The sequence below is a fragment of the Pangasianodon hypophthalmus genome, chromosome 1 (genome assembly GCF_027358585.1).
Source record: "Pangasianodon hypophthalmus isolate fPanHyp1 chromosome 1, fPanHyp1.pri, whole genome shotgun sequence".
Taxonomy (NCBI): Eukaryota; Metazoa; Chordata; class Actinopteri; order Siluriformes; family Pangasiidae; genus Pangasianodon; species Pangasianodon hypophthalmus.
The window spans coordinates 17,030,265-17,052,519 of NC_069710.1; the positions used below are offsets into that span (position 1 = coordinate 17,030,265).

Here is a 22,255-nt window from a genome sequence, read left to right on the forward strand (position 1 = left end):
GCACTGATGTGCTCATTCAAAAGTGAGGATAAGAAAATAGAGTGCATTACTTTGGTTACCATGGTGTTGTACTCAAAACAAAAAAGAACAATGTGCTTTACCTAAGTAGAGACAAAATATTTTTTTAATGAATAGATTCTGATTTGTTACTTGTTTAAAGTTACTTGTTTTCTAACCTAAACCTGTGCATTCTTTTGCACTCTAAGAACCTTTCTGATCCCCAAACACAGACACAGACACAGAAGACATCATGATTTTTTTTTTTCTAAATCTCTGTATCTCTTTCTGTGTTTGCCTAGCTTCATGATGGTCCAAATGCACAAGCCCCTCTGATTGGTAGATTCTGTGGGAATGTACCCCCTCCAGCAAACACTACCTCCGGGAGCAGCCTGCACATTGTGTTCCACTCTGATTTCCTGGTTTCCAGTACTGGTTTCCGGATGCTCTGGTACCAAAATGGTAGGAATAAAAAGAAGTAAAAATACATATTGGAACCTGAAATTTGTTTGTGTGGAACAAAGGGAATGCAAAGTAGGTCAGAGGAAATGTTGCCATAGTGACTCTGCCTCAGAATGACCTTTAGGATGTCACTGGATATGTGAGAAATTTATCCCCTCTGAGAATTTCAGTAAAATCACACTGGACACATACTGGACGTGATCACAGCAGGTTGTGAAAAGAGAGAACTTTGCCTGTACTGATTAGTGTTAATCATGACAATGAAAATGGTTCAGTAAGTAAAACAGAATTAGATTCTGTACAGCTGTATGGAAGCAGGGTGTACATATTTATGCATGCACTTTACACATACTGTACACACTGCAGACTTCACATGCAATTCCATATCCCAATCACCACATTTTGGACAGTTTCATAAGTTTAAGTTGCTCTGTATACACTGTAACTTTAGGTATTAGGCACAATGAAAGCCTGCATGGACATGGGCTGCCCTTAGTCATCTTTTCCAGAATGGGAGTGTGGAAAAACACTTCTTAAAAGGGAACGTGTAAGGAGAAGACAGGCCAATTTACACCACATTCCATACTACTATTGCAACCCAACCATGGATTCACTGACATCACCGGCGAGTTCTGTCTGTCATTGGGGTGTATTGTTTTGCCAAGTCTGTTTTAGTAAAATAATAATAATATTAAGAGTATTAATAGTATTAAGAGTATTAAGTCTAGAAGTCTGTAGTTTGTATGGTGGTTGTCAGTGGGTATTGTGTTGTAGCAGGGGTTGGCATTCCAGAGTGTGACAGAGTGTGTGGTGTGGAGCTAATGCCCAGAGATAATGAGTCACTGGGCTAATGGGTGTGGCTGCATTTATTTTTACTGGAGGGCCAGCACAGCCTTCAGCTCACTGTTTAAAGCACTGAAACACATATAGGACTCTCAAAATTGCAGCAGTAGCGAGAAAACAAGTATAGTAGTATTTTTGTGTACCAAAGAGCTGTCCTGGAATGATGTAATAAGTTGTAAAGCCACAATTTCCGCCATGTTTATGAGAAAATATTGAAATTATTGTTATATATAATGCAGAACTAACACAATGGCCTCTGCAGCTGGATAGAAGGAATAAAGAAGAAAAATACAAGGAAATGGAGGAAAGTGGGAGATAGTAGCATTTAATTTACTTTTCTGTAGACCAGGGCAGATTAGTGAACCTTATTATTTTTATAATAAAAGATTGTTATTCAGAGAAACTCCCATCCAATCTTCATTTGGTGTGTGGGTGTAACAGAGATTGATGTTATTGATTAAAGGTTTTAAAAAATTGTGGCACAGACTAGAGTGCAGAGCTTCTTCTTAGGCTGTGCTGAACATCATGTTACTGTCACCTCAGTGCTAATCATATAAATCTACTGAGAATATATTGCTGGCAATGATAAAGGAGAGTTTGACAACCATGCCAGAGGACATGTCATGCATCCATAACAACCAGAGGGGCCTCTGAAAAGAAATCACACTTCCACAGTGCTCCAGAACATCTCTATTATGGTTTCACATTTCTCTAAATTATCAGAATGATTAAAATACTCTGTTCTCCAGAGTCATCTCTCCAGTGTTTCCTCTGCACCCGACTTTCTCATAAAAGTCACAGCTTCTTCTGTCATTTTAGGTCATTTCTCCACAGAAGGAATTATGTTTTCATTTAATATATCAATATTTAATATCATATGCTTATTCAGTATTAAGTACCTTGTGCAATATTCAATCCTTCCTTTTAAGATGGCCAAGGATTTATTATAGTTAAAGGATATTAAGTGACCTCAAATATAACAGGATTTAGTGTTGTTAAAGGATATGAAGTCATGGTAAACACAAAGCTGGCATGGCAACCTCTCCTTTCATGAGAGCTTTTACGAGAAGTTCGTTTGCGTCACATTCAGACTTGTTATTGCCCCCTGCAGGTTGTGGTGGAGATCTCACTGGGCCAGCTGGCTCCTTCAACAGCCCTGGCTATCCTAACAGATATCCAGACAACCGGGAGTGTGTGTGGTACATCCAGACCAGCCCTGGCAGCAGCATCACCATTACCATTCATGAGTTTGATATAGAGTACCATCCTGACTGTAACTATGACCTGCTAGAGGTAAAGAATAGTTCTATTCATCTCTGCCTTTCTGGTATTTCATATGACCTTCTTCATAAGATCCCCATTGCCATGCCTCTAATAAAATCACACTGATATTATAGAATGGCTAGCGTCCATCATGAACAGCACATACACACGTTTAGTACAACTCTAAGATCATGTTTCTGAGTTAAAGAATGTCAAATTGAGGTCCATTTGTAAGCCCACAAGTAAATGATCACCAATTTAACAATAAACACACAACAGTATACTGTTTTGAAGAAACACATTCTCCTCAGCTTGCATCTCTAAATTTGTACTGATATGACTCTACCTAATACAAAACATAATTACTATTTATCACACATTACAAAATACACCTAGCAATGCAGAATAGCAGTGTTGTATTATATCTGAATTTAGCCTGGATATGAATTTGTTACAGAATTCATAGTGTTGCATAGTAGTGATCAGATCACACTGAGAGTGTGTGTGTGTCTGTGTGTGTCTGTGTGTGTGTGTGTGTGTGTGCCCTGTTGGCACACAGCACACTCAGTGGGCACTGTTAGGGGTGTGTGTGAGTATCTCAGACCATTGGAATGCTGACCTCCACAGTTGCACTGAATGGAGTTAGCAGTGTGGAAGAAAAGTTGAAATCAAAGATTAGAGCACAGGCTTTATTTGCAACTCTCTCCCAAGCACACACTCATATATGCACGAATGCACACCAGCCCGCTAATTTTAGTGGCACAGTGTAATTTCTTGCTAGCTCTGCTACCTCTTTTCCTAATACAGTGACCCTGTAGCATTTTGTTCATGAACAAACATTTTAGCATAAGGTGCATTTTTTTCTGGTCTCATCCTTCTGTTAATGACTTTCATTATTCTTGCCATTCCTAAATACATACAAAAACAACTTTTCTTTCCATACAGAGCTGTATTCAGAGTTGGCAACTTGGTGACTTAAGTTCAAAAGTTGCATCATTATCTATACAGGGAAAGTTATTCATATTTAGAATAGTCCTATTTGTAATGAACACATTAATTACTACAAATTTGGTTTCATTTAATAATATGGCTTCCACCCTCATTAACTGGCAGTTTATAAACTAGCACTTGATCAAGCACATCCTATTATTTTGTATATTATTTTGTAAATCATGCACTGACAGTTCTTTGTGTGCACAAATTACTGAAGCCACAAGTTATTAATTTGAAGCAGTGAAATAATGTGTATGTATTTAAATTCACGCTTTTAATTCAATATTTTGAATTGTCAAATGAATAAACTAATGCCATGTTTTTGTTACTTTGATGTGCTCTCATGTGAAGAAAACATGCCTAGCACACCAAGTATTCATGTCTTGTTCATTAATGACTAATAATTAATATAAATATTTAATATTGGCCTCAAATGACATTTCATAGTGTTTTGAATGATTTACAGCCCAAAACATAATTTGTGTGCAATTTCGGTATTAAATCCTCATTATGTGTGAGTAACTCAACTCTAAAAGTGGCCCACAGAGTTTACAGTGCCTTAATACTGCATCAGACGACGTTGTAATAGTTTATAATCCAGACAGTAAGGAGCATGTGTTTATCTGGGCATTTTTCCTGGCAGGTTTACGGTGGTCCTGACTTGAGCTCCCCTAGACTGGCGCAACTCTGCACCACTCGACCCCCTAACAACCCCCTGCAGGTGTCCAGCACAGGCAATAGCGTCACTGTGCGTTTCAAAAGTGATGCGTATGTCAGTGGCAGGGGCTTCAACGCTAGCTGGCAAGAGACTCAAGGAGGTAGGCAGTCAGCTTTACTCCCATACTTCCTATATGGTGACAGTGTGATTCCACCTAAAGCCCTTTTGAGTTTTATTGTCTCCTACTTAATATTCATCGTTTTTCTGTTAATGCACCCTTCATTATTTTTATTATTATTTTCCTGATATGTTTAGGCTGTGGTGGAGCTGTCACAGCTCCTAGAGGAGAGATTCATTCTCCTCAGTTTCCGAACAACTACCCCAACAATGCTGACTGCTCCTGGGTCATCACTGTGGACACAGGCCACCGGATTCTCTTCAACTTTACTGACATGGACATTGAGGGTCACACTACATGTAATTTTGATTATGTGGCTGTGAGTGACTTATGTTTGGTGCCTTCATATAGGCTTAATGATCAATTATTTCTCACCACAGAGATTCGAAATTAAAGGAGGCTACCATTAATTTCACATGTATTTTACACATTAAAGAGCCAATAAGAAGTGATTTATTTATAGACAGGCTTCCCCCTTAATTAAGACCTCATTTATCTTATATGGTCATGTTTCACAATGAGGACAATGACTCTAAACAGTTCAAAAGACCAAAATCTTGACTGTTCTCTAAATACAGTCTATTATTCCTCCTTACATTTTAGATACATGATGGACCAGGAGAGCATTCTCCTCTGCTTGCAAAGGTATGTGGGTTTTCCAGACCTGATCCCATCATCTCCACACGGAATGTCATCTATGTTCGCTTTAGATCCGATGTCAGCAGCAACCACAAGGGCTTCAGAGCCGAGTTCTCAGAGGGTTAGTCACATCACAAGTCCTCAATTCTACAGCATTTCACTTTAGGTTGCTTTGCAGCCATATGCGATTATATCATTTGTCTACGGTTGAGGTGCTACATTATTTCTTTTCCTTACAGCATGTGGGTCCACCATCATGGCTGATGATGTGGGAGGTGATATTGCTTCTCCAAACTACCCTTACGCATATCCCAACAATCAGCAGTGCAGCTGGATCATTGTTGCAAAAGAGCCATGTGCGTGAGAAATATTTTTCTTAATCTATGTTCTTCTTTTCTAATTCATGGATTTATACATGAATGTACATGTTGAATATTTCCATTTATGCTTTTATCTCATCATTTATGCTTTTATTATATCTAGTCAACCATGTAACACTGTCCTTCACTGACTTTGAGCTGGAGATGGTGAACACAAACTGCTCCCATGATGCTGTAGAGATCTTAGACGGCAACAATTATGAGGCCCCAGTAGTTGGTAATAACTTGCACAACTTGCACAACTATCTGTTCTTAACATTAACCCTTAGTTGATCAAATATAATCGCAAATTATAATTTAAGGTAGGATAGTATAGGAAACTCTTTTGTGCTTTTATAGGACGCTATTGTGGAACTGACATTCCCCATCCAGTCACCTCATTCAGCAATGCACTAGTGGTGAACTTTGTCTCTGATTCATCTGTGACCGGGAAAGGCTTCAGGGCAACGTACATGGCCTCAACCTCCGGTCAGCATACAATAAGCCATCAGTTCAAGATACAAATTCTTGCATTCATGCACTGCAATTTGTAAACAGCCATCTGTCTGTGAAGTAACCATTCACTAACTTCTTCTGTCCTACCTTAGGCTGTGGTGGTAACCTGCACATGGAGTCTGGGGCCTTCAACAGCCCCAACTATCCAGACGCCTACCCACCCAACATTGAGTGTGTATGGACTATCATTAGTTCCCCTGGCAACCGTCTCCAGCTGTCTTTCATGTAAGCATCTTCTTGCTATTACATGCATCATACTCATAATTAAAGCATGGTGAATGAGAAGGTGATATGCTTTTCTATGTATATTTTGTTTTCTCTCTATGTAATGTAGTCTCTTTGAGCTGCAGCAGAGTCAAGGCTGCAATAATGACTACTTGGAAATTCGTGAGGGGAACTCTACTGGCACTCTCGTTGGCCGTTTCTGTGGAAACACCCTTCCTTCTAATTACACCTCACTCATCGGTCATGTGCTGTGGATAAAGTTTGTCTCAGACTCTTCTGTCAGTGGAGCTGGCTTCAGGGCCACATTCACTCACTGTAATTTTATTCCCCTGCACTTAATCAATCTAATACTAGAGGTCATTTTTGGACCTTGTAAAAGTAACAATTACATTAATAAATAGAGCTCATAGTGTCCTGCTTCATTATTCTGTTATCCATTTTTTTCAGTGTATGGAAATGATGTCACGGGTAGCTCAGGCCAGATTGCTTCACCTTTGTATCCACGTACTTACCCCAACAATGCAGACTACCGCTGGACCATCACCGTCAGTGGAGACTCCTATATTGAGATCCGGTTCCTGGATATTGATATAGAGGATCTATATAACTGCTTCTATGACCAGCTCAAGGTTTGCATTGCTATTGAAATTTAGGGTTTGTTTAGCTTTTAATGGATCTGTGATATTAAGGTTTATTCATATTCACTTTTCACAAATGGGAGAGTACAAATATATCTGTTTTTCAATGGATTAAATGGATGAAGACTGGTCACAGATGCTTTAAAGGGGTAATGAATGTAATAAGACTCAAGAGGATTTTTCCTCAAGAGGAAATAAAAAGATAAATGAGAATCAAACCAATCATGTTATGTTTACCATACTTTCATTTTGACCTGGATCTGTACCTGATCTGTTTCAATTAGATATCCCAATATCCATTGGTTAATAATCATATACTCTCTGTGTATCTAATCGAGGATGATATACTACTGCATAGAGATGTAAATTCATTCACTCTTCGTCTCATCAGATATTTGATGGACCTAATGTCCATGCATATCCCCTGGGAGTTTTCTGTGGTCTGATTCGGCCTCAACCTGTGAGAAGCTCTGGTAGCACAGTGACTCTGGAGTTCAAATCAGACTTTGTGATTGGAGGAAGAGGCTTTCTTGTGGAGTGGACAGCTGTTCAGAGCTCTGGACCTTTGCCCACTATAGCACCAGGTGAGATGAAGAACAAAAGAGAAAAGCAGAGAATATATATATATATACTCCTTAACATTTTTACAAGTATGAAAGGAATATGACCATTTTGTTAAGTGGTAAGCATGATATGTTAAACTTGTTTTTTAGGTGCTTGTGGAGGGGCTCTTATGCCTGAAGAGACACCCAGGTTCCTCTTCTCTCCTGGCTGGCCTAATCAGTATGAGCCTAACCTGGAATGCACATGGGTAATCCGTTCACCAGACTCCACTGTGGAACTCAATATGCTGTTTATGGACATTGAGGATCAAGCCGTGTGTTTGTATGACAGTTTAGTCATCAGGGATGGTGAGGCTCTAATTCTATGAACAATTCACCCTCTTTTATTATTTGTCATACAATTAAAATGAAAGATAGACAGACTAAAATAGACTTTTGATCTTTTGTAACCCAGGTGAGACAAACTTGTCACCACAGCTGGCAAAGCTTTGTGGCCGTGAGCTGCCTGGTTCTCTTCATTCCACTGGTGACTCTATGTTCCTGCGTTTCACATCTGATGCCATCATTAATGGCCGTGGCTTCAATGCGTCCTATTCTAAAGGCAAGCTCCAAAACCATGATAGAGCACTCTTCTTCATTGACAGTGTCTAAACTGTAATGAATGATACATGCTTTGCCTGTTGAGTTGTAGTCGTAACATTTATGGTGTGTGTTTTTTTTAGGATGTGGAGGCCTGCTCCATGCAGACAGAGGAGTTCTCAGCTCCCCTCACTATCCTCAGAACTACAAGCCTAACCTGGACTGTAGCTGGCACGTGATGGTGACTTCTGGTTATAGAGTGTCTGTTACTTTCCTGAGTCCATTCCAGGTGCAAGGCTTTGGCACGGCTTGCAGCTCTGGAGACTATCTGGAGGTAAGGCCTTATTTGGGTAAATACAGCCATATACTCTTAGAAGAGGATAGTTGACGGTGATTCAGATGGTTATCAGTTTTATCTTTATAAAGAGGTTCTACTTCGAATTTCTACTACTTTTCTGAAAGGCAGACCCTCTATTCTAAATCTCTCTATAGAAACTTTAAGGATTTTTCCAGGCTGCCAAACCCAGTAACCTTGCTGGTGCCGGATGGCATATTTTGTGTATTATTTCATAGATCTATGCTTACTTGGAGATATACATGCATCTTTTTTATGATGTCAATGATGTAATGTTTACTAGTTGAAGAATGGGCCGGATGGTAATGCACCATCTTTAGGTGGTCGTCTATGTGGATCCAACCCCCCTGCTGTTACACAGACCACTGACAATCATCTTCATGTGCACTTTGTCTCGGACACCTCAAATGAGGGCACTGGCTTTAAACTGTTATTTGAAGCCCACAGTAAAGGTACTGCAAAGCCTACTTAGTTACTTAATTATCTGGTTATTTTATGCAGAGGAATGTTCATTGTATGATTTACTTGCTTCTTGTGTAACCCAGCATATAGTTATTAAATGAGATAAAGGATTGATAATGACTGTGTTTGTTCAGCTTGTGGAGGAACCATTGAGTTAAGTGATGGAGATCCACCGGGTTACATTACATCACCCAATTATCCATCAAACTACCCTCAGAACATCGACTGTGTCTGGATTATCATGGTTCCTAATGGGGAGTCTGTGCAACTGGATTTTGAGGATTTCTACATTGAGCCAAACACTGGGTATAGGACACATTTCTCATTGATCATTATTCATAGCGATTACCCATTGTAATACTCTTGTTACATCATACACTCCTAATCTTTTCACTCTCTTTCTTTCTTAGATGTTTCTATGACTATTTAGAAGTGCGTGATGGTGTCAGTTCGAATGCTGACCTCGTTGCCAAGCTCTGTGGCAATACAAAACCATCTACCCAACATTCCACAGCCTCTGCTATGTATCTACGCTTTCGCACAGATCACAGTATCACACACAAGGGCTTTAAGGCCAAGTACTCTATAGGTAACTAGATATTAGAATCTATTGGTATGTAGACACATTTAGATTTCTATCTTTGTGAGTCCATTCAGGTGAATGTTTGTATTTTCTTTCCACCAAACAGCTGTATGTGGTGGCACATACATTGGCCAGAGTGGTACCATTAAAAGCCCAGGATATCCTGATTCAAATTACCCAGACAATTCTAATTGTGAATGGTACCTGGAAGGCCCCACTGGACACTACTTGACCCTCAGCTTCACGGCATTCAACCTACAGAGCTCTGCTGACTGTACCAGTGATTATGTAGAAATACGCGAGTACAATGCTTCTGGTGAGTCGAACAGCACAAGCAATAACATGCAACAGAATATACACTATATGTACTATACTAAAATATTAACCAGAGATATGCTCTTTTTCAGGCCGCCTGCTAGGAAAGCATTGTGGAAACAGTCTGCCTGGACCCGTGGACACAGGAGACAGCTTTGCATATGTGAAGTTTGTCAGTGATGGAAGTGGAAGTGCAGCAGGATTTAGCCTTTCATTTGAAGCCAGTGTAGAGGGTAGGTGAACTTTCATGAACCACAACAAGCATCATCCATCTAGGAACCATTTGCTTCCTGCTCAATGCCATCATGACTTATGTTTTGTCTCTTATAGAATGTGGTGGGGATCTGAATGCACCCTCTGGGACCATCTCATCTCCAAACTACCCCAACTTGTACCCTCATAACCGGTTATGTCGCTGGAAGATCACAGTGCCTCCGGGTCGTAGAGTCACCCTCACTTTTACTGACCTACGGCTGGAGGACCACAACAGCTGTATGTTTGACTATGTGGAGGTGAGGGCATTTCATTTTCAGCTATTATAAGAATTAACTCTGGAAAAAAATGCTTCAAGGTCTGATTATAAAGTCAGTTATCGATTTGTTATTTCTTTTCAATATAAAAAAATCCCTGGTGTTGAAATGCTGGTGGCATTAATCTTTTGCTGATCTGACCTTGTGTTTTTTTTTTTTTTAGGTTATCAATGGTGTGTTGTCCAATTCCCCACGGTTGCAGCGATTCTGTGGCTCTGTACCTGCAGGCACACAGGTGAAGTCCTCTGGCAACACCATGACTGTTGTTTTTGTCACAGATTCCTCCGTGTCTAATGGTGGGTTTACTGCTGACTACTCCTCTGATGAGGCAGCAGGTGAGTGAACTTATAGTCTGTGTGTATTTTGATTCACTTATGCATACCTTCAAACATTGATATGCTACATATAGTAAACCTCATGTCATTTTTTTCGTGGTTGGTCTCTGTTTACTTTTATAGTGTGTGGCGGAATCCTCAGTACCCCAGGGAACTTTACCTCCCCTGACTATGGTGTTGGTAACTACAGCAACAATCTGAACTGTGAGTGGCTGATCCAAAATCCTCAACATGCGAACTCATCCATTGTGGTGATCTTAAATGACCTCCATCTTGAGCACCATCAGACCTGTGAATGGGATTACCTTGAGTTCAGACTTGGTGAGTGACACTGCATAATAAAATATTTATTTGTTTGTTTGATTGTTTTTTTTAAATTAATAAATAAATAAACTTTTTAGGTGATGTGAACAGCGAACTTCTGGCCCGATTTTGTGGGCAGAGCCTTCCCACAGTCCCCATTGTGGTGTCCACGCCTGAACTTTGGGTTCATTTTCTGTCCGATGAAGCGGTGGTTGACTTGGGATTCAAAGCTACATATTATTTCTCAGGTAACAATCTGCAGATGCTGACACAAAGAACACTTTGTGTCCTTGAAAGTATTGCTATGAAAGTCTTTGTTTGAGGATTTGTTACTGTAGGTATGTTGAACTGCCCTATCCTATCATTCAGATTGTGGAGGCATGCAGAGTGGTGAGGGAGGGGCCATTTACAGCCCGGGTTATCCAGATAACTACCCAAGCCCTAGTCGCTGTGCCTGGCTCTTAGAAGCTCCAGAAGGCCATACAATCACTGTAAATTTATATTGACACACAAACCTTGATTCTTACACATTACTTTTAATGTGTACTAATTATATATTCTTTAATTGACCAGCTGACATTTACGTACTTCCAAGTGGAAGAACACAGCCAATGTTTTTGGGACTCAGTGACCATCTTCAATGGAGGTTCTCCAGGTGCTCCCATAATTGGACAATACTGTGGTCATACATCACCTGGGACAATCCAATCAGGTTCCAACAAGCTAGCAGTGGTGTTCCTGGCTGACCACAGTGTGTCCAAAGGAGGGTTTGTGGCTACTTGGTCAGTGGATTCCTCAGGTATGAAGTCACCAACAAAATGTGTTCAGACTTGATTTCTGTCTGGCTGCAGTTTTTTCTGATGCTTGATTTTTTTTTTTCATTTGTCATCTTTTTTCTTCAGGATGTGGTGGGGTCATACACGCTGACTCGGGTAGCATCAAGTCCCCCAATTATCCCCAAAACTTCCCATCTAATACTGAATGTTCATGGACTATCATTGCTCATGAGGGCAATCACTTGGAAATGGGTTTTGCAAGTGAGTTCCAGATACCTGACTCCAGCGGACATTGCCAGAGCAGCTACATCAAGGTGACCATTTGAAAGATATTTATGCAAGCATTACACTTGCATTACACTTGCTAGTAACCTACCATGAGTATTTGGGTTTCATTTATTTGTCTCTTTTCTACTCGTTTGTCAGGTGTGGGCTGGAGACACACAGCAGAATGATGCTCTGTTGGCAACAGGCTGTGGCTCCACAGCTCCTCCTCCCATCATTGCTCCTTTCAACACCATAACTACCCGTTTCCAATCCACTGAAACACCTGGCAAAGGCTTCTCAGCCTCCTTCTTTACCCGTGTGTACCCTGGGTCTTTATTTTAGGGTCTCTTGAGCATACTGTACTTTTTCCCCTTTTGCATCTAATGTATTTATGCCTTACATATGTTGCTGGTCTCTTCTCTTTCAGGATGTGGAGCAAACTTCTCTGCCCCTGCAGGTCGTGTTGTATCCCCTAACTATCCAGATCACTACCCTCACAACGCCAACTGTGACTACCTTATAGATGCTGGAGACCAGACAGTTATTGTCGTCACTTTTAGAACATTCCAGTTAGAGGGTAGGCCATCCATAAAGTCACAAATTTTCACAAGATCAATCCAGTCTGCAAAACACTGTTTTGTAAAATGTAATGAATGCCTTTCAAAGTGAGTAAAATGTAATGAATGCCTTTCTAATGAATAATGATAAGGCTTGTTTTTAAATACATAAAACAATTCTCTGAATTGTCACCTAAAAATTAAATGATAGGGAAGACAAACCTTTAAAATGTTACTTATTTGTGGCTACTGTCTTAGCTCACTCAGCATGTTCCTATGATGGAGTAAAGATCTACAAACGCTCTTCAGAGAGTGAAAATCTTCTTGCCACGCTGTGTGGCAACACCATCCCAGGCCCATTCTCCACTTTCGGTCCCATGCTCATCAAGTTCTACTCTGATTCCATCATCAATGACAATGGCTTCCTGGCTGAATATATGGCCATTCGTGAGTGTTATTTAACAAAATATATTTTACATTGTTGTCAGTCATGTTCCAGTGTTATCTATTTTGCACATGCACTAAATTCAATACCATGGCTGTTGGAGTAATGCTAACTACTGCAACATCATTTACAGCATTATAAGATTTGATATAATATGTGTACAAGGGTACACACTATGGGCACTTATGAATTTAGGTACTGGTATGCCTGTAGCTTTGGCAGTGTTCCTGGCTGTGGGTTGGGGTTGTTTACCAATGGCAGAAATGTCACAGCCTTCCATTGAGTACAAAAATGTGGAATGATTGGATTGAAAGGACTCAGCACTTTTTAAACAAAAGGAAGATTTGAGAGAACACACACACACAGACAGTCACTCACATTCACTGGATGGTTGTGTAGTTTAGTTTTGGGCTATTTGGGCTCTCTAAACTCTCTAAGCTCTCTAAACTTTGTCTTCTGTTGTTCTGCAGCACACATTCATTAGAAGTTCTTTGCTGGAGGAAACAAGCTTATGTCAAATGGTATACTATAAGATGGGACATGGTGTGTGATACTAGGCCCAGATCTTGTGTAGCAGCCCCTACACGCTCTAGTTTATAAGTAGTTTACGAGTTTAAAAGTGCTGTCCTTTGTCGTAAAAGAGGTGGTGTTCCTGACCATATAGACTTCTTTAAATATGTACTTATATTTTAAATGGACATTGATATTACTTTTGTGTCTACAGCATGTGGAGGCGTTTTCAATGGCACTTCTGGAACAATCGGCAGTCCTGCTCTTTCCAATCTCCACTACCACCACAACATGAACTGCACCTACCACATCTCTTTACAAGACAATCACATTGTTGAACTCAAGTAAGCCTAGTTATATACTTAATTACTTGGACTCTGTTTAGACACTTAATGGTAGACAGGACTCATATAGTAACTGCTATATTAATATGAACCCTGAAACACTGGGTCAGTCTTATGCAGCTCACTGTGCTACATCGGGACAGCCTACAAGCTTTGAAGCACACAAAACTTCTAGCTCTATTTACATGACATGTACCTTTAAGTAATGTTCAGTATTTCTTTTACATGACCCAGCTCTTCTTTTAACCAATGAAACCCAGAATCTCCAAAGTGTCTTATCAAATTAGTTGAACACTCAAAGTCTACCATTTCACTTGCATCCTCCATCTACTGTTCCCCCAGTGAGGCACCCTGGTGTGCAGTGAGAAATGTATGCTGTGACTCTCCATCTGTTTCCCTTGCAGGTGCTAGACCTTTTGTGTAACCAACTGCATTGAGACATTGTTTCTCATGTCTCAGAGAGGAAGTGTTTCCTTTCCAGTTTCCTTTGCATTTTCAAAATGTCCATTTTAGCTCATATATACAAAGATAATGTTTTGCAACCGAACGGAACTTTCTGGGTAATTATGTAGTGCTATTATTAATACAAACTGTATTATGCTACTCCACTTCCTAGATTCAACAGTTTCCACCTTGAAGCCTCTTCTACCTGTGGCTTTGATTATGTGGCCGTCTATGATGGACCAAACACCCTGGCCCCACTCCTTGGACGGTTTTGTGGCAGTATACTTCCCCCAACCCTCAGGTCTTCAACCAATCATTTGTTTGTTGTGTTCAAAACAGATGCATCAGTTGCTGCAGAAGGTTGGAGGGCAACCTACAGAGAAACTTTAGGTACAGCGTTTTGTTTTGATACTCTGACAGCACACTGATCTTAATATCAGTTACAAAAATGGAGCTTACTTGATACAAACTCAAACCCAAATCCTACTTTTACTGTTTGAAATATAGCTTCTTTTAATTTAGAACTGCACTCCCTATTTTCAGTTTTAATTAGCAGTTCTACCACACAGATCCTTAACTGCTCTATACTAGATTAGGCACACTAGAATATTTGCTGAGTGAGTCATCCAGAAGCCTTAGAAAGTGGCTTGAGGATGGAGGGGCCAAACTGGGGTGCTCACAGCAAACATCTGCTGCTTCAAAACAGCTTTTGTTCCTAAGTGCCAGTGTTTTTAGAATAATCAGATCACATTGGACAGAGCCTTAGAGACTTAAGAGCTTGCTTGGATGGATCAATTTTACTTTGTCTTAGTGAACAATAGAAAACAAGCTGCCCTTACACTTACCCTCTGTCCTCAAAGGCCTGGCACGTTCAGCATAACTCACTGATTACAATGAAGTGTATTCATGCCAATCCGGTTAGTCTTTGTCTCAATACATGAAAAAGAAGGTCCCACTATCAGCTTCTGGTGTCAAAGGGCAGAAGCAGAAGGACAGTGATTTTATTATGTGTGTCTTTGAAATTTGTAGGAACAGAAGAAATGTTTCTTCTGTTGCCTGTAAGAGTTTTCCTCTCTGTGTGATTTTAATACATTTAAAATGTAAGCCCATTACATTCACAGCCATTAATTGTTTTTAGTGTGAAAAACAACAAGCCAGCTTAGTAAATTCTCCGGCAGGCTTTATCTGTATATCTTCTTGCTTGCTATGTTTGTGTTCCAGATAAGTCTCCTTTATTCCCACACTGTTATTCCTTTACATGGCTCAGGAATTTTACTCTACTCCTTAGGGATAGCTGATTTTAGCCTTGAGAAGAATGAGTGGTATATCAATATATGACAATATGCATGCATGGTACCAAAAGGGACCTTTCATAAATTTCATAAATTCATATAACACTGATTGTGGCCAGGTTACTCAGTTTAAAGTTTCATGATCACCCAGTTTTTAATTAGGTGTGCTGCTTAATCCTCTTTAAGCATTGCAAAAAAAAAAAAAAAGTGACGAAGGCTGGAATTCACATAAGTGGACAGTTACTGCCACCTACTGTGTATTTATACAATGTTAGCAAACTAGGAAACACACTCATTTAAGCTTGAATATTCTCTCTGCCTTGTTCACTCAGGACCTCAGCAGGGTTGTGGAGGCTACCTTACCTCCTCCTCTGGGACGTTTGGTTCTCCTGACATTGACATGAATGGAAAGTACGAGCCATACTTGAACTGCCTCTGGACCATTTCTGTTGACCCCAATAAAGCTGTCAGCCTCTCTTTTACCACTTTTGAGCTGGAGGGTGGCTCTTCATGTTCATATGATTATGTTAAGGTACAGACAAAAAAAGTTCTAATACATGTCAATCTGTTTGGTCTTTAAAATGACCTTTTATCTACATTTGAATGAAATATGAGGAAATATTTTGGTATAACATCTGTGTCCTTTAAACATTTTCGGTTGTTCTACCTCCTTAGGTCTATGATGGTGATAGTGTTAATTACCCACTGGTTGGAACATTCTGTGGAACCGTCATTCCTGCTGCCTTCGTGTCAGCCAGTAATTTTTTGACTGTGCACTTTGTCACTGATGGCACAGTGGCTTTCAGAGGCTTTAACGCCACCTACAGTGCAGTCGACAGTAAGACAGGCTCCTTACCATATGATTCGTCCTGTAATAGTTACTGAGTTACTACTATAGCTACATGAATCCTTGATTTTACAGTACTTTGCATGGCTGTGGCAGCACAGTACATTATAGAAATAAGCAAGGAATGAATCATCTAATGTCTAAAATATGGCATACTCAATTAGTCATTTGATCTAAAGATTTTTTGCATCTGTACAGGACTATGTGGAGGAATATATAATGCCACAACCACAGCTCAGACTATCACTTCTCCATCCTACCCCAACGCATATCCTTCTTTCACCCTCTGCCGCTGGGTTCTTGATGCCCCACCACAGGAGGCAGTGAAAATTATAGTCCAGCAGTTCCATCTGCAGCCCAGCCAGAGCTGCTCCACCAACTTCCTGGAGATGAAAGACTGGCCTGTGGTAGGTTAACATGGTTAAAATACCGGTCATGATTTAGCTTCTCCACCTGTATTACAACAGTGGGTTTTTCCTCTAAGACTCTATTTGCATATTTGTTCTTCTTTAGGGAGACTATGGGCAGGCACATAAGTTCTGTGGTTCAGACTCCCACATCCCTGACTTCTACAGCTATGACAGGACCATGCACCTCACCTTCCAGTCTGACACCTTTATCACTGGCAATGGCTTTAGTTTGACCTACCAAGTGGCAGGTGTGTCTGCATTGGTGGCTTTTCCACATTTACACATCATGTAACACTTATTAACACTTACATAGTTTTTATAGCTAAATGACTGTCTTTTTGTACATTTGTCTTTGCAATCAACAAGGATGTAGCAGAGTATATGAGCAGTCTTATGGTTACCTCAAGAGCCCTGGCTGGCCTGCAGTGTATCCTCATGATATGGACTGCAACATTGTCCTTCGCTCACCTCAGAACAGCTCCATCTCACTGTTCTTTGACAGCTTTGATGTGGAGTCTCATTCCTCCTGCAACTTTGACTATCTAGAGGTGAGAACAGGATGATAAGTGATGAAACACATCACCAAGCCCTTGATTTGAATCAATTATAGCTTTTGTGTGAAGTTAATCATGTAGAATTGTTAAGTAAAAATCTTGTAAGCAATTTAAGGGAATGTAATATCATGTAGTCGATCCAGGAGTCACCACCACTTAACATCTGATTCCAGTCTAGATATTATATCGTTCCATCTTACCTGAGTACTATTTGTATTAAACCAGTTCTCTCGCTCACTACCTTTGCATGATTTTGCCACTTTCCTGTGCATTCTAACTTTGTTTTGTTTTTTGCAGTTTCTGACTTCCACTTCCAATGTTCTTTGTATCCTTGCCAGACCACTGTTTGCGATTTTGTCTGCTAATTTGGATTTTAGAACAAACGAGCTTGCACATCTAACTGCTATTGCTGCTACTATATTACAGCCAGATATATAGCCAGAACTATAACTATATATTTAAACAATTGTTCCATTGTTCAGATGTGCAGTCATGTTCCCTGTTTGTGTTTCAGGTGAGGAATGGCAGCACAGCTACAGCTCCTCTGCTGGGCAGATACTGTGGGAACACACTGCCCAATCCTATCTTCCCCAGGACCAACGAACTCTTCCTGCACTTCCACAGTGATTTCTCAGCTGCTCGAAATGGCTTTGAAATCACCTGGACTTCCTCCCCACAAGGTGAGCACATCCTGATCAACTGATTATGTTTAATAATGAAATGCACAGTATGTCAATTCAATTCAATTCAATTTTATTTGTATAGTGCTTGTAACAATGGCCATGACATGGCCACTAAGTAGCATTTCAGAAATTTGGATGTAGATTTAGTATGATGGTGTATAGGATTGATTTGTCGAAAATGAACTTTAAAAACCTGATTACTGGTTCAGGGACATTGTCCCTGCTTCAGACATGAATGAGGTCTGATTGCACGGTCACTGGTGAGAGCTAGCAGCCAATCAGGGGAGCAGGTGAATGAAAGAGTGAGAGATGTCATAACAAACCAAGCAGCAAGAGGGTCCAACATTATATTACAAGAAGACAAAAAAGGAGCAGGTTGTATCCTACTGTATGAAATAGCTTGTTGTTGTTTAGTGCAGAGTATGCAGATTGGAACACAGTCTCGAATTCTCATTGATTGTGTATTGACTTGGCACTCGCAGCCGTGAGATTAATCTGCATGGTACAGCACAACTGACATTATAAAATGTTCTTCCACAAGAAGCTTGCAGTAGCATTTTTCTACCAGAGAGGCTGAAAGTTTTAACTTCCCATATTTTGTTCCTCAGGTTGTGGCGGTAGGTTGTATGGAGACCATGGCTCCTTTACCAGTCCAGATTACCCTGGTACCTATCCAAATGGCACTCACTGTGAGTGGGGTATTAGGGCACCCAGTGGAAGAGTTGTGACAGTTACATTCAACCAGATCAGCATTGATGACCCTGGAGACTGCCAGAACAACTATCTGAAACTCTATGATGGTCCAGATGCCAGCTCACCACCTGTTGGGCCGTACTGTGGAACGGTATGGGACAGTTTGTTTTGTAGGGAATGTTACATCCCTTACTATGTCCTTTATAGACTTACACAACACTATGGTGTTGTATCATATCATTAAAGTTGTCTCTTCTTTCCCCTTTTTGTGTAGGAGACAAATATAGCTCCATTCAGGGCCAGCTCCCACCATGTCTTCATTGTGTTCCATGCCCAGTCTGTTGTGTTGCCTTCTGGATTCAGGCTCACGTGGAGTAGCTGAAGAGAAGCTTGAAAAAATATAAATATACATATAAATACAAATACATTTACTCAGACAGAAGTTTTCGAACAGATTTTAAATAATATAAACCACAATTTAGTGCAATATTCACATTCTAATGTTATTAATAATTGTCTAATCATCCTGTGATATTTGTATATGTTTTAAAATGAGGAATATATAGTATATAAAATGTATACATATATATTTTTTGGATAAATAAAGCCATTTTTTGCCTGACTTTTACAGTGGCCGTGTTTAGTTTGCATAAACCATAAATTTTTTGGTGAACTGATGCTCTATTGCCTCTTAATATCAGCTGGAACCACAGAATCAATAAAGTGAAATCTGCAATACACACACAATAAAAAAACACTAACCTATGATAGAATATAAAATATGAATTCATGGGTGTTTGATAAATTGCTCTCCATTGCACATTTGCTTGGTCATTCCACAATTTGGGCCTTGTCTGATTTAACACATTTAAAATACCATATAAACACAAGTACCCTGGGCTATAAGGACTCCTGAACAAAAGCACTGAATTACTTTTATTGAAGCAAGTGTATGAATAATCAGAATAGACAAACAGACATCCATATAGAATGTGCCAAAATGCAAACTATTTAATTGTTCCATTAGCACAACTATATTACAGTGTTTCAAACTACTTCTAAAACAGCTCAAATGTGAAAAAGACTTGAAGTGTTTCGAATATTTAATGCTACTTCTTGAAGAGCACTCATTCATCTTCAGTATTATTTAGTTGTGATGGATCCGGAGCCTAACCTGGGGAACACTGGGTGTAAGGCGGGAAGATGGGGTGCTAGTCCATCACATAAAACCATGTACACACATATTCACACAATGTGGGAACTGGGAGGAAACTTCAAAAACTGATTACAGTTTATAGGTGTACAGAGAGGTTTAAGATGAACTGCCCATGGCAATGTTTAAGATTTGTGGGAAGCTATACTGTGAAACCATATCATCCCAATAGACAATGATCACAAGCAGCTTAAGAACATAGTCAGTGTTTTAGTCAACTATGTCAGCTAATGGGAAATTCTCAGCTGTATGTGTTTATTTGACATTCATCAAAATGACCTTGGCAATAGGAAAACACAGACTTTCCAATACAAATGCATGGAGCAGCATCTATGACAGTCTTTTGCATGACTAATTCCTTATAATGTTAGAAACTAGATTTAAAAAAAAATGAGCACAGCCAGTACATCCATGGTGTGAACGATATTCTAGGCATGCATGACATTCCGTTTCCTGTGTACTACAGACTACAGACTATGTAACCTTAGACAGAAACTACACTGGCACTGGCAAGTCGTGCCATTTTAATGGGTTCATTTTTTTTAGTGGTTACAGTGTATGCAATGACTCTGAATTTCAGATCTCTCTCACTTATTAAAGAAAAGTTCACCCATGCTGTAGGATTCTGTGACCACTCGACCCCCCCTCCCACTAAATATAATCAGGCCTAAAAATAGAGGCCACTGTTTTTCAGTCCCTGTTGTAATGATCAACTCGACAAGCAAAACACAGGGACACTGGATCTGCGGAAGGCAGTTTAAATCTGGTGATCACACACACCACACACACACGGGTGTCTAGAGAGGAGAGGACAAGTGTATTGGGTTACCTCTGCCCCATGCCTCAAGGAAAAGAGAGAGGAGGCTCAGCTCACCGTGGCCCACGTTTCTGCCAAAATCAGGACACAGGCCAAAGAATGTGTCTCCCATGCAAGGTAAGCCTTAACTTACAGACAGTGGTGGTACACAATGCCTGCAGACAGACACCTGCTTAGGGATGGCCTTAGATAAAATACAATCCTATGGGATTTAATCATCAGGCTTTTACACAGAGAAAACAATTATGGGATTATAAGATCAATATGTATGAACTTAAAAATTAAAAGTTAATAGTATAGAATAATGTTTTTATGGGTTTGATGCTGGAATAGGCAATCAGCTTAGATTCTCTATCCTTTTCCTTCATCAATCCAGCACATAGAAAATGTCATGGCTTTTTGAAATCCTCAAAGTCTACTAATATCAGAAGCAAAATCTAGATATCATACTCACAGGAGATATGACCAACCATTTAACATTCCTTCTGTTAAAAGACTTATTCCTGGTGCATCTCATACTCTGTGACGTTCACGTATTACGTTTAAGAAAGCCTAACAAGAAACAAACAAACAAACAAACAAGCAAGCAAGCAAACAAATAAACAAATGAATAAATATTCTGTGAAATTTACACAGGCCAGATTTTCTTTCCAAAAATGTATGTTATACCATATTTACATGTTATTATTTTCCCCCCTTGTTACTACCAGTGACGTATTACATCTAATCTCTCATTTACTCTTGTGTTGTAATTGTTTGCTTTATAGCAGGGGGTCAGACTCCAGTCCTGAAGATTAATAGTTCAGTTAAACATCCTACCCAATGTAATTCACCTAACTCAACTCATCAGATAATTATTTGGCACAAGTCCCTGTGAATGTGTTGTTACCACTGACTGCATATATGTCACAGTGTTTGTTAATATAGCAACAATAACATACTAGCACGAGTGCATTAATATAAACCAGTCGGCATTATTGTCAGAACAGTGCTGTTACAGAACATTCATCAACACCCTGAAACATCTTGGTGTTGATATATCTTTTTTTTTTCCGCCCAAAACCTACTTCCCCGCCTGTAATAATTAGTGTTTATATTACGCTCTGACGGAGAAAGACAACGTTTCAAGTGTTTCCGTTATGTGGAGGTCACGTGACTACCGACCGCACCGTCCATCCTCCAGCCGGCACGCGCACCGTCTAGCGTCTGCTCTAGACCTGCTTTCCCGGCGGAGCACTTTTCTGTTACACCGTCCTTTCATGTTTCAGGCGAGCACTGGCTTGCGTTTCGATTGGATGAGATCGATGACCATCGCGTTCTTCTCAGTGACGACAAAGCTCTTACTCACGCTGATTGGACAACGGGCCTAAACGCTCCCAGAAAATCCTTCTCGCGTCTGAATGTAGGAAGTGCCCTTTTATGGAATGTGAAGCATTTCATGTTTTTTTATTTTTCGTGTCAACTTCCGGTTGGGTGGGAAGCAGCTGCTGGAAACAGTGAATAACTGTGCCTGAGGATACGTTTAAAATATATTGTTCGTTTTTCTACACTTTCACTTTAATCAGCAAGGTAAAAACGGGCACCTTGTAATCTGTTTTATAATGATA

The 22,255-nt window shown here is 40.0% G+C and overlaps 2 protein-coding genes and 1 long non-coding RNA gene across 4 annotated transcripts in view; 2 read left to right on the plus strand and 1 right to left on the minus strand.

The window, feature by feature from the left end:
- Window positions 1-19,167, plus strand: part of cubn (cubilin (intrinsic factor-cobalamin receptor)) — a 31,010-nt gene extending 11,843 nt beyond the window's left edge. The window contains exons 27-66 of the mRNA XM_026926358.3: window positions 300-459; window positions 2,414-2,595; window positions 4,202-4,376; window positions 4,532-4,713; window positions 4,998-5,154; window positions 5,273-5,389; window positions 5,517-5,630; window positions 5,753-5,881; window positions 6,001-6,133; window positions 6,243-6,448; window positions 6,581-6,762; window positions 7,163-7,355; window positions 7,485-7,682; window positions 7,789-7,935; window positions 8,057-8,247; window positions 8,552-8,720; window positions 8,865-9,036; window positions 9,141-9,319; window positions 9,420-9,629; window positions 9,721-9,861; window positions 9,959-10,140; window positions 10,322-10,493; window positions 10,617-10,814; window positions 10,895-11,044; window positions 11,166-11,287; window positions 11,370-11,595; window positions 11,699-11,886; window positions 11,999-12,155; window positions 12,267-12,416; window positions 12,655-12,843; window positions 13,566-13,695; window positions 14,312-14,529; window positions 15,764-15,963; window positions 16,107-16,269; window positions 16,477-16,685; window positions 16,792-16,936; window positions 17,055-17,236; window positions 17,757-17,922; window positions 18,534-18,769; window positions 18,893-19,167. Of these exons, the coding sequence (XP_026782159.3) occupies window positions 300-459; window positions 2,414-2,595; window positions 4,202-4,376; window positions 4,532-4,713; window positions 4,998-5,154; window positions 5,273-5,389; window positions 5,517-5,630; window positions 5,753-5,881; window positions 6,001-6,133; window positions 6,243-6,448; window positions 6,581-6,762; window positions 7,163-7,355; window positions 7,485-7,682; window positions 7,789-7,935; window positions 8,057-8,247; window positions 8,552-8,720; window positions 8,865-9,036; window positions 9,141-9,319; window positions 9,420-9,629; window positions 9,721-9,861; window positions 9,959-10,140; window positions 10,322-10,493; window positions 10,617-10,814; window positions 10,895-11,044; window positions 11,166-11,287; window positions 11,370-11,595; window positions 11,699-11,886; window positions 11,999-12,155; window positions 12,267-12,416; window positions 12,655-12,843; window positions 13,566-13,695; window positions 14,312-14,529; window positions 15,764-15,963; window positions 16,107-16,269; window positions 16,477-16,685; window positions 16,792-16,936; window positions 17,055-17,236; window positions 17,757-17,922; window positions 18,534-18,769; window positions 18,893-19,000 (6,828 nt within the window). The 3' untranslated portion in view covers window positions 19,001-19,167. The remainder of the gene's footprint in view (window positions 1-299; window positions 460-2,413; window positions 2,596-4,201; window positions 4,377-4,531; window positions 4,714-4,997; window positions 5,155-5,272; window positions 5,390-5,516; window positions 5,631-5,752; window positions 5,882-6,000; window positions 6,134-6,242; window positions 6,449-6,580; window positions 6,763-7,162; window positions 7,356-7,484; window positions 7,683-7,788; window positions 7,936-8,056; window positions 8,248-8,551; window positions 8,721-8,864; window positions 9,037-9,140; window positions 9,320-9,419; window positions 9,630-9,720; window positions 9,862-9,958; window positions 10,141-10,321; window positions 10,494-10,616; window positions 10,815-10,894; window positions 11,045-11,165; window positions 11,288-11,369; window positions 11,596-11,698; window positions 11,887-11,998; window positions 12,156-12,266; window positions 12,417-12,654; window positions 12,844-13,565; window positions 13,696-14,311; window positions 14,530-15,763; window positions 15,964-16,106; window positions 16,270-16,476; window positions 16,686-16,791; window positions 16,937-17,054; window positions 17,237-17,756; window positions 17,923-18,533; window positions 18,770-18,892) is intronic.
- LOC113533908 (uncharacterized) lies at window positions 18,869-21,950 on the minus strand. Its single transcript, XR_008301412.1, has 3 exons — window positions 21,103-21,950; window positions 20,661-20,803; window positions 18,869-19,007 (listed from the first exon to the last, which is right to left on the minus strand). It is a non-coding gene; the product is annotated as an uncharacterized LOC113533908 (long non-coding RNA).
- Window positions 20,628-22,255, plus strand: part of rsu1 (Ras suppressor protein 1) — a 32,569-nt gene continuing 30,941 nt past the window's right edge. Inside the window, exon 1 of one of the 2 annotated variants that reach the window (XM_026926361.3) lies at window positions 20,628-20,765. In XM_026926361.3, coding sequence (XP_026782162.1) covers window positions 20,670-20,765 — 96 coding nt within the window. In that variant the 5' untranslated portion in view covers window positions 20,628-20,669. Of the gene's footprint in view, window positions 20,766-22,049; window positions 22,218-22,255 lie in introns of those variants that run through there. The other variant, XM_026926362.3, reaches the window with a different exon arrangement.